This window comes from Sceloporus occidentalis, unplaced genomic scaffold, assembly GCF_023333645.1.
Source record: "Sceloporus occidentalis isolate IW3139 unplaced genomic scaffold, rSceOcc1.0.p SCAF_20, whole genome shotgun sequence".
In the NCBI taxonomy this organism is placed as follows: domain Eukaryota; kingdom Metazoa; phylum Chordata; class Lepidosauria; order Squamata; family Phrynosomatidae; genus Sceloporus; species Sceloporus occidentalis.
Genome location: NW_028317000.1, coordinates 11,868,558 through 11,886,087, shown reverse-complemented (window position 1 = coordinate 11,886,087; position 17,530 = coordinate 11,868,558). Strand labels below are relative to the sequence as shown.

Below are 17,530 nucleotides of genomic sequence, written 5' to 3'. Positions count from 1 at the left end.
ATAGCTGGCACCCATTCTGTTCCAAGTGCTCTGGCACAGACACGAGAAGGGATGCATTCATTTCCATTTTAGCCCAGCCATAGCTTACCAAATCATGCAAAGCCTTAACTGTGGTTCATCTTAATCATGGCTGGAGAAACAAGTCATGGTTGTAGAAACCAAGTGAAATTGGTTTATGTTGCTTGAACATCTTGAAGATTAAATGGACGATAAGTAATGGATCTCAAATGGAAACACTGGCCGCATTCACGCACGATCTATGGTTTGTTGAAATCTAATTTGTTGCAATGTGCGAATCCTCACCTGCTAATAAGCCCTTATCTGTTAACCAGCCACAAACCACACCTGGATTGTGCTCCATTCTGGTGCCATGACAAACTAAACTTCCCAGAATTTCATACTACTGAGCCGTGGCCGTTAAAGTGGTACCAACCTGGATTATTTCTGCAGTGTGGATGCAGCCTATGTCACAGGCCTTATGACAAAGGCAGGGAATGACAAATATGTTCTGCTCTGCTTTCAGCTTTTAGCTCTGCAATCTTTCTGACTTGCTGGACAAAATGTTTTCTACACAACTGCACTCCCCTGAGATCTCTTTGACTATTTAAGTGTGGCACGAAGGAAGGAAAGAAGAAAAAAAAGAAAGAAAGAAAGAAAGAAAGAAAGAGGGAAAGAGAAGAATGAAGGAAGAAAGGAAGGAAGAAAAGAAGGGGGAAAGAGAAGCAGCTTGAGCTGTATATACAGCCGAGCCACTTAAGCTAACTGTTTTGCTCTGGATGTGTGCCAAATGCAAAAGAGATTTAGCCACATGGAAATTGTGCGGTAGCAAAAGGGGAGAAATGTGATTTCCCCCGCAACCGAAAAGGAAATTGCTGCTTTGGATGCGGAGGTGGAGGAGAGAAGAAACAACACAACTTAGCCTTGCAATGTGGAGCACAGCGGTTCTTGTACAAACAAAGAACGAGGAAAGTACAGTATCTAGGATTTATTTTTTTTAAAATGAAGAAAAACGCCCTGCTCCTTTCTTCACAGCAACCGAAAGGCTTAGTGCAGTGGTTCTTAAACTTTGGTCCTCCAGATGTTTTGGACATTCGCTTCCAACACTCCTGACTGTTGGCCAAGCTGACCGGGGCTTTTGGGCGTTGAAGTCCAAACCATCTGGAGGATCAAAGTTTGGGAATCATTGGAAAACACCACCTCCAACATGACAAACAGAGACACACTCATGCTCATGTGCATGCAAGCATAATATTTTTTATCTCTTATCTACCTTTCCCCATGGCAAGGAGCAACGACGGATCAACCATTAACCGCATCAATTAAAACGCATGAATGAAAACAGGCTTACGGGGAGAAATAAGGCATACAAATTTTAAAACCATCCACATTTAACATGAAATAGGAGTCTTCAGGAGATTAGATCTACAATTTGTTCTTGGGTATGGCATTGCTTTGCATTATAATTTTTTGTGGCTGTTAGCCGTTACTTTTAAATGCCTAGTCTTTTTAAAACAAAGCGGCTGCTGAAAATAACATAAACCACAATAACAATGGTAAAAACAGAACAAAATTCAAAATCCACAAAGAAGTGCTACTTTTAGCCCAAACGAACAAATGAACAGTGGTGCTTCTTGATGCAAGCTTTTGAAGCTCCACTGGCTTCTTCATTGGGAGAAAGATGTTTTATATAATCACACAGGAGGAAGAAAAGTGATGGTGTTGGGGTCAAAATATACACATTTTGGACAGTATTTATACAGAAAACATCCACTGGTAGTTTTTGAACTGGTTGGACATCTGGTTGAAGTGTTTGGTTGTGTATTCCTGCTTGGCAGAATGGGGTTGGATTGGATGGCCCTTGGGGTCCCTTCCAACTCTATGTTTCTCTATGTCTTCCATTTTGAGCACAAATAAGAAGCATGCGCTCATATTTCTAGGAGTGTTTTTAGCTTTTAGTTGGGCACATCCTCCAGCAGAACTAAGAAGCGTGCCTTCATATTTATAAGAGCGTTTTTGTCTTTTATTGGGGCATGTCCTCCATTTCTCTCACGTCTTCCATTCTGCGGTGCCTTGTCCTCCTTTGGGGTGCGGACATCTGGTCGCCCTGCATAGACTGGGGAGTTGAAAAGGAAACCTCTTCGTCCCCAAAAAGGTTTAAAAGGTCCCTGTTTGGACCGACCTTTTTGTTTTTATTTTGCAAAGCCATGGCCAACTTTTCTCGACACTCCCTCCCTTCTCTTTCCTGCTCCCTTTGGCTCTGGCCCCAGAATTCTTGCCAAACCAGCTCAACTACTCAAGGCATTGACAAGAGAGAGGAATGAACCACCCAGGCCTCTTGCATATCTCTCATTCCCTCGGGGATGGGGCGGGCGGGCGGACAAGAAGCATGCAAGTTTGCAACCCAAAAGACAAAGTATTGCAGGACTAGCTGCTCTGCTCCTCCAGCCTTTCCCAGCAAGGACAGGGTGACCACAGACATCCAAAGGAGGACAAGGCACCGCAAAATGGAGGCGATCCAAGAAAAGCATAGGGCTGGACCAAAGACAATTTAACAACACTCCTATATAAACAAAAATCCATCAAAAAGCAATACCTTTATCTGCCAACTGAAATGCACAAGCTTGCAACAAGTATATTGTGCATTTCTGTTGGTCAATACAGGTATTTCAGTGAAGTCAAAGGCTTTCATGGCCAGAACCCATAATTTTTTGTGGGTATTCCAGGCTATATGGCCATGTTCTAGAAGAGTCTCTTCCTGACGTTTCGCCAGCATCTGTGGCTGGCATCTTCAGAGAATGCTGGCATGGAAGAGAGTTGGGTTTCTAGGTCTTGCCATCAACAACAGAACAATATACAGATTGACATGGAAGTCACTCCTCCCTACCCAGGGTCTCACAGTGTGTGTGTGTGTGTGTGTGTGTGTGTGTGTGTGTGTGTATGCGCACGCGCGCACACACACACACACACACACATATATATATACATACACACAAACACACCCAACTTTCTTCCATGCCAGCATTCTCTGAAGATGCCAGCTACAGATGCTGGCGAAACGTCAGGAAGAAATTCTCCTACAACGTGGCCATATAGCCTAGAAAACCCACAAAAATCAAAGGTATAACTGTTTGGTGGGTTTTTGTTTGCATTTGCTAAACAGCCAACACAGCTACTCCTGCATACACACTCCTACATGTGCACATTCATGCTTCTCAGCCATGCTCAAAACGGAAGGCATTTAGACATCCCTCCTCCAGCAGCATTGTTCATTATTTACTTGTACTGTATGACCAATGTATAAAGATGTAAGAGGTGCCTTATTCAAAGAGCTAGGATTGGTGTCAAACAGTTCTGATGCGTATTTGATCCATGTTTTACTAAGGGACACTGTACTATACTCTTCTGAAAAGGTAGCTTGCTTTGCCTTCAAAGCATCAATTTTAAAGGAGGAAGATTTGTAAAGACGACGGTTAGGTTTCAGGATAGATAAGGTAGCTTTCCATTTAAAGCATCAATTTTAAGGAGGACTTTTGTAGGTTTCAGGATAGATTTGAACCTATAAAAATTATTTTTTTAATGATTTTAGCTTTGTAAAGTAATGTCATATATTTCCAGTGTATCTGATCTCTGTGTTTACTTAGTTTGGACTGAGCCTATAAGGTTAATGGTGTTAGATGTGATGTAATGTACTTTTATAATGTAACTGATTTTTGTGTGTTGTTAGGATTCCTTTTTTGTAATGGCTTATGCTACACAAATAAATTTACTTACTTACTAAGATATAGCCGTGTTAGTCTGTAGAATCAGTATGTAGAGAGATCTTGTAACACCTTTGAGACTTAAATGAAAGAAAGAAGTTGGCAGCATGAGCTTTCATAGACTTCAGTCTATTTCATCGGAGGAATTAGACTGAAGTCTATGCAAGATCATGCTGCCAACTTCTTTATTTCAGTGAGTCTCAAAGTAGCTACAAGATCTCTCTACTCCCGGTCAGAAGGTTGAAATGGAGGACATGTCCTGGAAAAGGAGGATGCTCAGTCTGGGCTTGACTTCTGTGCAAACCTACTCAGGCCTGCTGTATCCATTCTGCAATGCTGTTTTCCTGGCTTGATGTGAATTTTAATGACCAACATTTGGGATACAATAGCAACTTTATTTATTTGCATAAGGCGCAACAGCCATTAAAAAACAGTACAAACAACAACCATATATTTCACCAGACAACTTGTTAACTTAAAAAACAGCGATGGGGAAGACCTTAGCAAGCCAGGCAGCAGAAGGTCAGCAGCAAAAGAAAGTGATGTACCGTTCCATCTACAGCTTCTCGCTCCTTTTGTAGTTCACCGTTATTGTTTATATAAAACTACTACGGATCTTTTGGGCCGCCACAGCGAAGGTGGCAAGCTTAAGAGTAATGGCTTTAGAACTGTATGCCAGCAGATTGCAAATAATGCCATGCTGCAACCAGCCTGCATCTAGCCCAGTGTTTCCAAAACTTTGGTCCTGCAGATGTTTAGGACTTTAACTCCAAGAAGCCCTAGCCATTTGAACCAACCATCAGGGATTCTGGAACCTGAAGTTGAAAACATCTGGAGGACCAAAGTTTGGGAAACACTGACTAGCCCATTACCTTTTATATTGCCCTCTATATGAAGATCCTAGGAGACATTTCATGGGTGAGCTTCTGAAAGCAAGGGCAGGCTAGGTTACATTTGGGATACATAGGGCAGGACGATTCTCCATAGATGGTTCTTCTTCTCCAGCTTCTTCCAGCAAGGACAAGGTGACCAGATGTCCTCACCGCAAAGGAGGACAAGGCACCACAAAATGGAGGAGATCCAAGAAAAATATAGGACCCGACCAAAGAAAAGCTAAAAATGCTCCTATAAGTAGTATTTTGTGGGGTTTTTTGGTTATGTGGCCATGTTCTAGAAGAGTTTCTCCCCGATGTTTCACCAGCCTCTGTGGCTGGCATCTTCTGATGCTGGCTAAATGTCAGGAAGAAACCCTTCTAGAACACGGCCACATAGCCCAAAAACCCCACAAAAAACTATGGATGCCGGTCATGAAAGCCTTTGGCTCCTGTAAGTGTCAACTCATGCTTCTTTGTCATGCTCAAAATGGAGGGAGTTTGGAAATTCCTCCTGGGCATGCCCTGGAAAAGGAGGACGCCTGCACACTCTGGGCAAGGAGCCCTTAGGGAATCCCCCAACCCACCAACTGGAGCCCCACGTTTATTGATTCATTTTATTATATTAATTTGTATCCTGCTTTTCTCCCAAAATTGGGACCCAAAACGGCTTACTATCTAAAAACGTACCACGCAAAATGTGTAAAAATCCAACGAAAAATGTACAAAAGTGACCATTAAAAACAGAATTAAGCTGTAAACAGGTTGGAGGCAGCCAAGTTTGGGATGGGATGGACGTGGCTTTGCAGACACATAAGCATGCACTGGCCTCAAAGATAGCAGAGATGCTCAAAAGCACCCAAGGGTTTCCGGGCTTGGTCATCCCTCTCCAAAGATAAGCTGCCCAATTTATTCCAAATATGTCTAAAAATAAACGCGGTTCGAAAAGGGGAACAGGGAGTAAAGAGAAAGAGCCTGGCTGCTTACGGCAAACATGTACTCACCATACTGGGACCAGTCCAGTAAAAGAAAAAACCCTTGGGGTCAACTCGGAGGGTCACCAGAGCCCGGCTTGTTGGTTCCTGGGAAGAGAGGAGAAAATAGAACAAGTCAGACACTGTTCTGCCAGAAAACAGAGCTTCTTGTGACTTCTTTTTTCCCTTTCCCCCTCCTCTCCATTTCTTGCACACCAGAAGTGGTTTCCCACTCAGTGACAGAGAAAGACAAGAGTCGCTCTTTGCACACTTTTTGCACTTTGTGGCGGCCTGTTTTGCTGGACTTAAAAGCAGAATAAAATTAAGGTGAAGACTTTATATAATTTTTTGTGTGGTTTGACCAATGAGAGTAACAGGATCAAAAGAAACACAAGAAGGGCCCTGAAGCTGAACCTGGACAAAGGCTATTCAGTCCTGCATTCATTTCCCACTGTGCCCAACCAGAAGCATGCCAGCAGGAGGGCACAATAGCACCCTCCTATGCCCACATCTTGGCAACTGCTATACAAAGGCATTCCTTCCCACTCCAGTACTGAAGATAACATGCAACCATTGTGATTTATAGCTGTCAATACCTGCCACAAATGCGTCTAATCCTGTTTCAAAACTGCGCAAACTGGCAGACGTCACCACACCAAAGACTGCTGGTGGCAAATTCCACTATGCGTTGTGTTAGAATTCAAAGATATAGCCGTGTTAGTCTGTAGAATCTGTATGATCTTGTAGCACATTTGAGACTTAATAGAAGTTGGCAGCATGAATTTTTTGCAGACTTAAGTCTATTTCCTCAGTCCAAATGCATCTGAAGAAGTACACTTAAGTCTATGAAAGCTCATGCTGCCAACTTCTTTCTTTCATTTAGTCTCAAAGGAGCTACAAGATCTCTCTACATTTGCATCGTGTGTACAGCCGGTGTGTACTTATGTACAGTGTGTAGAGAAGTACCGTTGGCCCTCCATATCCACAGATTCAAGCATCCACGGCTTGAATCATTCATAAAAATACATTGGGCCCTTGGTAGCTGCTGGGGTTTGGTGGGCACCAAAATTTGAGGATGCTCAAGCCCCATTATGTATAATGGGGTAGTAAAATGGTGTCCCTCATATAAAATGGCAAAATCAAGGTTTGCATTTGGGCATTTATATATATTTTAAACATTTTAAAGCTGTGGATGGTTGATAATCATGGATAAGCAATCCGTGGATACCAAGGTTTGTATATAAGCATTTCACAAGCATTCATAAATTTTTGCAATTTCCCAAACGCCAACCTTGATTGTGCCATTTTATATAAGAGACACCATATTACTATCCATTGTATTTAATGCAACTTGGCATGGATTTTGGTATCCTGGAACCAACTGCCAGCGGATTAGACACACCATTGTATTTAATGGGACTTGAGCAAGGGCACACTGTATTGCCTTTTCTCTATCCTGAATACATGGAAGAGACAAGCCACTGCCCCAAAACGTTTACAATGGCCATGGCTTTGTATGTATGTAGGTTTGCTTTTTCTGGAAGATGGCAAATTTATATGGAGGATGGGCCCTAGCCTGGCTACCAGCCCATCCTAGCTAAGTGGGACTTCTAAATATGGAAGCAAAGTGTTTCCAATAGCCAAGTGCCTGGCAAGAGGAGAAGGCTTCTGTCTTCACATCTTATTTGTGCTGTCCATTGTTAGATGCTGGGTTAAACTGAGCTTTGGTCAGATCCAGCAAGTTGTCATTTTCAAAATCAATATTACACAACAGTAATAATTCCTTCAAATACCAAAAATCCAGCTTCCTTTCAGACAACAACCCCACATTCTCCATTTGTATGTGTCCCACCTGGAGTAGGTTACCGATCTTTTGCATGATCATCTATCATTATTACAGTCTACCATTTGTGTCTCAAATGATGCATGAAAGGATTCAGTTTTGTACAAACCATTTGTACAAACCTCACAGCCACCCTAGGAAACACATCACTACTGGTCCCATTTTGCAGGTTCAGAACCGAGGCTAAGCGATGAGTAACTTGCTCAAGGCTTATGTAACAAGACGTGACTGCCTGAAAACAAGTCCAAGCAAGGAATGGCAGGGTTTGCATGTTGGCTAATGCTCCTTTGTCTCTTAACAAAGCAGATATTCAACTCATGGAGACTTCCTAGATACCAATGTGCAGATCTTGAGCATTTGAGGGCACCAGATTGAGGAAGACTGCTCTGGAACAACTGCGAATGAGTTTGTTCCACCCTTTCCAATATTTGAAGACAGGTATGAAATCTCCAAATATGAATCACTCTTCTGAGCTAGCAGGCATAGTGGTTTGAGTGCTGGATGGACTATGACTCTGGAGACCAGGGTTCAACTCCCCGCTTGGCCATGAAACCCATTGAGTGATCTTAGGCTCATGGGTCAGCACTTTAAATGTCCAGAGACCCTGGAGAATTGTGTTTTAATTCAAGATGGTGGACTTTCAAAGAAGCTTATAATACCTCTCCATGAGAGCCAGGGAAACGTTTGAGTGTTGGACTATAATTCTGGAGCCCAGGGTTCAAATCCTAGCTCAGCCATGAAACCGGTTGGTTGACCCTGGGCAAGTCACATACTTTCAGCCTCAGAGGAAGGCAATGGCAAACCTCCTCCGAACAAATCTTGCCAAGAAAACCCATGACACGTTTGCCTTAGGGTTGAAGGCACACAACAACAACAACAACAAATGAATCACCTGCATAACCATCTCTTTTCTAAACTAAACATACCCAACAATTTGGCCTCATACAACCTGGTTGCCAAATCCCTACCACCTTCATTGCCCTTCTCTGGCCATATCAAACTTCAATACAATCTATATGACAAACTTGGAGGATAATTTTATATCAGTTTCACTGCTAAGGGTTTCAGCTCAAATAGGTTTGAGGGCTGCAGTGTGATACATAGGCTGATGCTTTGTACTTTTTAGTCTAAGGGTCTAAATATAAGGCACCAGATCCTGACTGCTCCTGGTAGCTAAACAGGGCCAGCCTTGGTTAGTACTTGGAGGAGAGACCACCAACACATTCCAGGTGCTGAAGGCTCTGTTTCAGAGGAAGGAACTGGCAAAACTCTTACCTAATATTAATATTTTTTAATAATAATATTTATTTATTTAGATCCCGCTCTTCAGCCAAAAGGCTATCAGAGCGGCTTACAAATTGTTAATTAGACCTAAGAAAACCTTCTGAAATTCATAGGGTTGCCATAAGTTGACAGTCAACCTGAAGACACACAGACTATATAAGAATTCTAGGAAACTTTAAAACCTTCACACTAGTTTGTCCTATTCTGCTTGGCCCTAAGAAACGTATTTCTCAACTATGAATTTTGGAATTTCTTCATTCGAAATCACCAACATCTGCATCTATATGTCCCAGGGTTCAAGAGAGAAATCATTGCTGAACCCATTTCACTTTATAGCAGGGTGGCATTCATGCAGCCCTCCAGATGGTGTTAAACATTAATCCCAGCATCCCTCACCAATGGCTATGCTGTTTAGAGCTGCTGGGATGTGCAATCCAACATCTGGAGGTCTTCTCAATTCTCGCTCTTGGTTTAGACCTTGCTAGCCGGAACTAGCTAGCTGGAGCCAGCATGGCTTAGTGGTTTGAGTGTTGGACTACGACTCCGAAGAACACGGTTCAAATCCTGGCATGGCCAGGTAAACCCACTGGTTGACCTTGTCTAAGTCACACTCAACCTCAGAGGATGGCCATGGCAAGGCAAACCCCCTCGAAAGAAACTTGCTCCAAAAACCCAGTGATAGCTTCGCCTTAGGGTAGTCCTAAGTCGGAAACAACTTGAAGGCACACAACAACAACAACAAAGCTGGAACTTAGCAAGGTGAATTACCACTCCCAAAACCATCGCCCTGCCCAGTCCTTTTATTTAGCCATAGCTAAACACCTGCCATTAGTCTTGGTAGCAGAGGTGTTTCCTAGAAGGCAGGAGATGGAGAAAAACGACTCTATGGACCATTTGCTAATAGGTTTTTATGAGCAACCCCATAATGACCGATATTGCTGGCTACTTAGCAAGATTCAGAGGAGATGACCGGAATTTGGAAAACAACAACAACCCTCAAAGGAATCTCCTAATTCCTACAACAGAAAAGCCAAGGCAGCTGCAGGAAAGTGGACAGAGCCAGGCTCAGAATCACTCCATTTCGGACCATTGCGAAGGGCTGCAGGTACCAATGCCTTGCCCCCCACTCCAGTTTTTGCTTCATGCAATATATGGTTGCAAGATATCTGTTGCCTAGATGATCTGCCATCATAACTTGGAAACGTTACTCTTTGTGACTTTGTTCTTGTTGTGTGCCTTCAAGTCGTTTCTGTGTGTGCCTTCAAGTCGATCCTATCCTGAGGTTTCCTTGGCAAGTTCCTTCAGAGGTGGTTTGCCATTGTCATCCTCTGAGGCTGAGAGTGTGTGACTTGCCTAAGGTCATCCAGTGGGTTTACACAACACCTAAAATCACCCAGCTGGCATGGCCTCTGGCTACAAATTCCGCAGCTTAACTATGCATATTGGTAAGAAATTCCAACAACAACCAATGTTATTTATGGCACACAGCCAGAACAAAGACAAAATATGATGGTGGCCAAACATCCATCTAAGCACAATACACTCAAGACAACCTTTTACAAACAGGTACAAATATCAACAAGAAATCTCAGATAAGTTAGAACTCACTGCCATGTGTGAATTAACAAGGGAATTTAAAAGAGTTATAGGAATATTATTGGGAAGAAATTCCGCCTTTTCCCCTTTCCTTTTGTTGGAATGTGCTTTGTGTGCCTTTTAGTTGCTTCCAACTTATGGCGACCCTAAGGCAAAAATCTATCATGGGTTTTTCTTGGCCAGATTTGTTCAGTTGAGGTTGGCTATTGCCATCTCCCAAGACTGAGAGAGTGTTACCCCTTAAAGATTCTAGTATTTATGAGAGAAGGAGAAAGACTTTTTCCTCTGTCCATTTTCTCCGCCTCCGTATCACTTTAAAAAGCTTGGTTTTGTTCCCATCGCCTTTTGTGCAATTTTTCGAGACCAGGGTTCGATTTCTGGCTCGGCCACGAAACCCACTGGGTGACCTTTTGCAAGTTGCATGATCTCAGCCTCATGGAAAGCGTCCTTTCAATTCCCCTTTCACTACAGCATCCATCTGGAAACAGGGCAATTCAGATGGTGCACGCTATTCCAAACGTGGTTCTGCAGTATAGATTTATGCGAAGGCATTGCAATACCGGCACTTTTATTTTCATTCATATCTCAATAAGCACTTTGCTTGCATGGAAATTCCCCTTGTTGTTGTGACAGCATGGTGAACTGATGTTGTCACTGAGTTATCCGCCATAGTAGCTGCTTCCAGTTCAGATCCTGGCACGTTTTATGGATTGTTTGCAGTGTTTCTTCTACCCACTTTCAAAATAAACCTTTTATACCAAACCTCTGTTGTTGTTGTTGGTGTTGTGTTCCTTCAAGTCTTCAAGTTATGGTGACCCTACGGCAAACCTATCACAGGGGTTTCTTGGCAAGATTTGTTTGGAGAGCATCTGACGTTGCCTCACTCTGAGGCTGAGAGAGTGCAACTTTCCTACTGTCGACCTGCCACTTTCCATGGCCAAGCAAGGATTTGAACTCTCCTCTCCAGAGTCATAATCCAACACTGAAGCCACTGACTACACTATACTCTGAACCCCTGAATTCTCACACCAAACCCCTGATGCCATCCTATTGTTGACCGTTCACCCAGCGGAATATGCTTTTTGCTTGAATTTTCATTCTCTTGAACAACATACCATTATCGGCAAACTTAACCTGCCTCACTGCTCATCCACTGTTTACTGTATTTGCAAGCATTAGTTTTTACTCATTCCTTCAGAATGTGGCAAAATGGTTTGAGCATTGGACTACGACTCTGGAGACCAGGGTGCAATTCCCGGCTCAGCTATGAAACCCACTGGGTGATCTTGTGCAAGTCACACTCTCTCAGCCTCAGGGGAAGGCAATGGCAAACTTCCTCTGAACCAATCTGACCAAGAAAACCCCATTATAGGTTTGTCTTAGGGTTGCCATAAGTCAGAAATGACTTGAAAGCACACAAGAAGAAGAACAGAACCTTAACGGATGGCTTCCTTCGCTCTATGAGAATTGTCAAGCCGGGACTCGAACCCTGGTCTCCAGAGTTATAGTCCAACACTCAGACCAAAATACCACACTCGCTCACATGCCTATACACAACCAGAAACCTAAGATCAATTCCAGAAAGGTTAATTGCATTTTTGTTGTAACGTGTACCAACTTGCAAATTTTTAATTTTAATGACAACAGTGCAGCAACTAAGAGCCTAAAACCAGCGCATAAAACATTATTTCTAACTATGGAACTTTGTTCCTCCAAGTTTTTTCAAAGCACTAAAAGCGAATACTCCGATGCAAAGTCCTCCTTCTCTGCCACTGAAGGGCTGTGAGATTCCCTCTAAGGCTGTGCTTCCCAGACTTTGGTCCTCCAGGTGTTTTGGACTTGAACTCCCAGCAGCTCAGTCTAGCCAGATGGACCAACCATCAAGAACGATGGGTGTTGAAGTCCAAAACAGCTGGAGAGCCAAAGTTTGGGAACACAAGTCTAAGACATTGTATGTATATTACGGGAAAGTGAAGGGGATACCTTGCAAGACACAAATTTTAACAGACACCATATGTAAGCTCATTGATCAGCCCTTTAAATGTCCAGAGACTCTGCAAAATTGTGTTTTGATTCAAAATGGACATGGTAGACTTTCAAAGAAGCTTGGAACACCTTTCCATGAGAGCTGGGGAGTGGTTTGAGTGTTGGACTATGACTAGAGACCAGGGTTCAAATCCCAGCTCGGCCATGAAACCTGTTGGGTGAAGTTGCGCAAGTCATATACTCTCAGCCTCAAAGAAAGGCAACGGCAAACGTCCTCTGGAGAAAGTTGCCAAGAAAACCCCACGATAGATCTAGTTTGCCTTCGTGCAGCTATAAGTCGGAAACAAAGTGACGGCACACAACAACAACCCGTATGCCCACGTCTCCCAGTGCGCAGCCCTTCCTTCATCGGCCGCCCTCCGAACCCGTTATCTCTGTGGGAACATTGGACCAGAGTCATTATTCCTCCTGGCTCTTCTCCTTCTGATAAGGAAATACGCCTGTGAAAGGACAGAGTTGGGTGGAGGCAGAGTCCGGAGTGGTATCTGATCCTGGAACAAAGATATTTCTCTCCCATGTTGAGAGATGTAGGGCGGGGAGTGGGGCATAGCCCTAAAGATATGCGAGGCCGCTGGGCCCAAACAAACACAAACCTTTTTGCAGTGTACCATCCCAATCAGAAGCCAAAAAGCAATGCAAGGTCTCCGAGGTACAGGGTACGTAGGATCACCCCCCACAACAAGATAATATAGGAGGAAAATAAGGCAGGGCACAAAAAAAGGCTGGGCTTTCATGGAAATGTACATGGAAATGGTTTATGTTGTATGCTTTCAAGTCATTTCTGACTTACGGTGACCTTATCGCAGGGATTTCTTGGCTAGAGTTGTTCGGAGGTTTGCCCTTGCCATCCTCTGAAGGCTGAAAGGATGTGACTTGGGTTTCATTGCTGAGTTGAGAATCGAACCCTGGTCTCCAAAGTTGTAGTCCAACACTCAAACCAGAATTGGTATTGGTAGAAGAGAACAACAAAGGAATGGAAGATACCCAACATAAATCCTGTATTACTATTATTAACCCTATGTTGCGTTGTGCGCCTTCAAGTCATTTCCAATTTATGGCAACCCTAATGCGAACTTATCATAAGATTTTCTTGGCAAGTTTCTTCAGAAGAGGTTTGCCCTTGCCAACTTCTGAGGCTGAGAGAGTGTGATTTGCCCAAGTTTATCCAGTGGGTTTCATGGCTGAGCTGGGAAACAAACCCTGAACTCCAGAGTCGTAATCCAATACTCAAACCGCTATGCCACACTGGCTGTCCACACAAAAATATACATGAACTCATTCTGGTTGTACCAGCCAAATCCTATAGGATCACTGATAGAAGCCAGGATAGAAGCCAGGCCCGTTTTTTAATACCCTTGTCATGTAGCGGTTTGAATGTTGGACTACGACTCTGGAGACCAGGGTTCGATTCCCTGCTTGAGCATAAAAACCCACTGGGCAAGTCACACTCTCTCAGCCTCAGAGGATGGCCATGGCAAACCCTCTCTGAAGAAACTTGCCAGGAAAATCCTATGATCGGTTCGCGTTAGGGTTGCCATACGTCCAAAATGACTTGGAGGCACACAGCAACAACAAACCTTGGAAGGAACCAGGATACAAGAAGCAGGCCTTCCCCAACCTGCTTAAGCCTCACAATTACACAATCCTCGCAATTACACAATAATCAAGGAACCACGAGATCTGAACTGCTTTTGAAACTGTAAGAAAGAAGTCGATAGGATGGAATGGGATGTCGAGAGTCTGGGTAATTGGGATCAAGGGCGCATCTACACTGTAGAAACAATGCAGTTTGACACCACTTGAACAGCCATGGCTGCATCCAACAAATCCTGGAATTTGTCGTTTTGTGAGGCAGCGGCACTCTTTGGCAGAGAAAGCGAAAGACTTTGCAAAATTACAAATCCCAAGAGTCCATAGGATGAAGATACAGCACTTAAAACAGTGTCAAAACTTGCATTATTTCTCCAGGGCAGATGCACCCCAAAACAAGGGTTGGGGTGGTTGTTTTTGCTTCCCGTACTACTTGCACTTCCGGCCCCAGATGCTGGTCCAACCCAAGCCAGAAATAGGATTCTCCAGGATCTTGGAGGCAATGTTGATCCCTTCGCGGCTCTTTAAGAAACGTTTCCCAAGGCAAAGAGAGGGCAGGGGTCAGTTGGCAGACACCCCGGGAACATGCTTTTTCAGGCTGTGCAAATATTCATTAGATTTCACATCCACAGGCAAGAAATGGAGAAGGAGGAGAGACAGATAGAAAAGCGAAGAAATGTACGCCTTTAGGGCTACTGGACTTCTCATCCTCCAATTCTCCTGTATCTATACACCTCTCAGACCATATCCACCAGGAGAAGCTGTGTTGGCCATATAGCATAGTACAATATCATCCAAAATCCACAAAACAGTGATCCCTTTATTGGGTCAACCGAAATGCACATTTATACATGTTGCAAGCTTTCAAAGCTCCACTGGCTTCTTCATCAGGCAAAGGTGCTGAAAATGATAAGAAAGAAAGAAAGAAAGAAAGAAAAGGCAATGTCAGTCCTAGCCCTTGCATTGGATCAAGATGCAATGGTAGTCCTTAGTCCAAATGGTATGGAAGGGTATTCATGCAGGTGAGCCTCTCCGACTTCTGGGTATGAGGATACTGGGAGATTCAATCCAGGGAATGCTCTTTAAATTCCATTTGCAAATTCCTCTCAAACCAGGACCAGATGATGCCCTTCTTGCCTTCAAAGCAACCTGCCCTTCTGTCAGCAAGGAGGCCTACAACAGGAGACTCCTCACCACAACTGGCCATGCACACATGTCCGCAACGGATAAACACATACCCTGAAAGAGATTTTGGGATGATAGGGACAGGAGAAGAAATGCACTGGGTCAGATCCAGTACTCTGAGCACACATTTTTGGAATCGGTAGATGGCAAAGGTGGCCATCGCCACATTCTCCTCCACCTCTTTGACCTTTTTGCATCAAGAGATGCTCTGCACAAGCCCTGGAGCATCCTTTTTGCCTCCGGCCGAGCAAAACCAAATGTTCCTCCCTTCCTCAAGCTTCTATTCTCTTGGCTTAGGGATGGATGCCCTTTGTCTCTTCTTCGAAGAGACCAAATGTCCTCCTTTTCTAGGACATGTCTTCTATTTCAACCTTCACTCCAAGAGGCATTCCAAAATGTCTTTCATTTTGAGCACAACTAAGAAGCATGACTTTATATTTATACGAGTGTTTCCAGCTTTCGTTTGGTCATGTCCTGCATTTTGTGGTGGTTTGTGGTTAAGACCTTTGGGCACCTTGTTCTCTTTTCCCATTTGCTTTGATCCCTGGAGAGAAGCAAAGGGGGCTCATTCTTCTCCCTCCAACTTCTCACTCTCTCTTTCTCTGGCTCCCACTTCCTTTTTTGGGGTTGGATGGAGGAGACGGAAGTGAGGCATACAAAGATGTTGTCACTTTGATTGTGAAACCCCCCCAAACAAGGCTGAGAGAAGAAGAAAACATGGTGCGGAAGGGGGGGGGGAACGAAGCAAACCATACCTCTCCTGACAAGGACTAAGAAAGCAGAAGGTGGTCCTGGGATGATCCAAGAACCAAGAAAGCAGAAGGTGATCCTTTTCCAGCAGAATCCATGACCCTCACTGAAATGATCTGGGAGATGGGTGACCAGATATCTTAACCGTAGGATGACATGGCACTGCAGAATGTAGGATTTTCCAGAAAAATCAAGGGCATGACCAAATAAAAGCTAACAACACTTACAGAAATGTAAATTCGTGACTTCTCGGCCATGCTCAAAATGGAATTCCTCCTGGACAAAAGGTTGTAATGGAGGTCATGTCGTGGAAAAGGAGGACGTCTGGGCAACCTGTCCCACAATCTCTGCCATGCAGGGGTGACATGGGGGCAGGTCTCTGGGGTAGACAGCCAGCATCCCACTTAGCAGAATGAGAAGGAAGGTCCTTCCAGTTCAAACAGGACAGCCGGCTCATCGTGTTCTGGAGCAAATTTTGCAAGATGCACAATCTTCTGAAGGTCCCACTCCAAAAGACCATTAACTACAGAGTGTAAAATGACAGAACTGTGTCACATCTCTGTGTCACATACAGGCAGTGCTCAGGCTCCAATGTGTCTTTGTCATGTTCACAGTGTTCCCACCAAGCAACTCTCTGAGACTCTGCCCATCTTCACATAACAACATGCACATGCCAACAAGGAGCTCCAGATTTCTAATAGGACAGCATCCCAAGCCCTACAGGTATGAAATCTTGGTTATTACATTCCGCCCCGCACCCTCAGAACATCTGGGCAGCAACTACTTAGGGTTCCCGGGGCGAGATTGGCCTCCACTTCTAGGAGGACTTTTTCCATCGCCGCCCCGGCCCTTTGGAATACGCTGCCCATAGAGCTCCGCTCAGCTACCTCCCTGGCCCAATTCAGACGGGATCTGAAGACCTACCTGTTTCAGAGAGCATTCCCTGAATAAGGCCCATAGGCCCCCCCCCGCCGCACAGGCAATGGATTGGCTAACCCGGGGGCTTTTTGTTTTTGTTTCTATTTTTGCTTGTTTTATTGTATGATTTATGTAGTTTTCTGGGGTTTTAATGAATATTGTGTATTTTAAATGTTGTAAACCGCCCTGATCTTATGGAAGGGCGGTATATAAATAAAATTTTTATTTATTATTATTATTTATTATTATTATTAAAGCCCTACATGGTTGGGGTCCAGGTTACATACAAGATCACCTCCTATCATATAATACTATATAATGCCCTATAATACAATCAGGTCCTCTGGCGGACATTTACTCCAGTCAGGCTGGCAACTGTCAGCCAAGAAGATGTTTTCTTTAGCCGCCCCAAGACTGTGGAATGACCTGCCAGAAAAAGATTCGACAGCCGAATACTCCGCCTGAATTTAAAAGAGCATTAAAGGCCGGTCTCTTCCGGCAGACTCATCCAAATGATTGTTAAATTGTCAGTTTTAAACGACAGATTTTAAATGTGGATGGTTCTACTACGCATACACATTATGTGTTATGTTTTAATATGTGCAGTCCCACTGTGGGAGAAAGACAGGATATAAATCCTCAAAATAAATAAAACAGATGCAATCTTGTATGTCCTTTTAAACTGATGGTGTTTTAACTAGGGTTGTTTTGTCT

General features: G+C 43.8%; 1 protein-coding gene across 2 annotated transcripts in view; it reads right to left on the bottom strand.

Moving 5' to 3' along the window:
- The window catches only part of PLCB3 (phospholipase C beta 3), a 68,364-nt gene that overhangs the window by 46,844 nt on the left and 3,990 nt on the right, over window positions 1-17,530 (bottom strand). For both annotated transcript variants that reach the window (XM_089483631.1, XM_089483630.1), the window contains exon 2: window positions 5,635-5,712. In XM_089483631.1, the coding sequence (XP_089339757.1) occupies window positions 5,635-5,712 (78 nt within the window). The remainder of the gene's footprint in view (window positions 1-5,634; window positions 5,713-17,530) is intronic.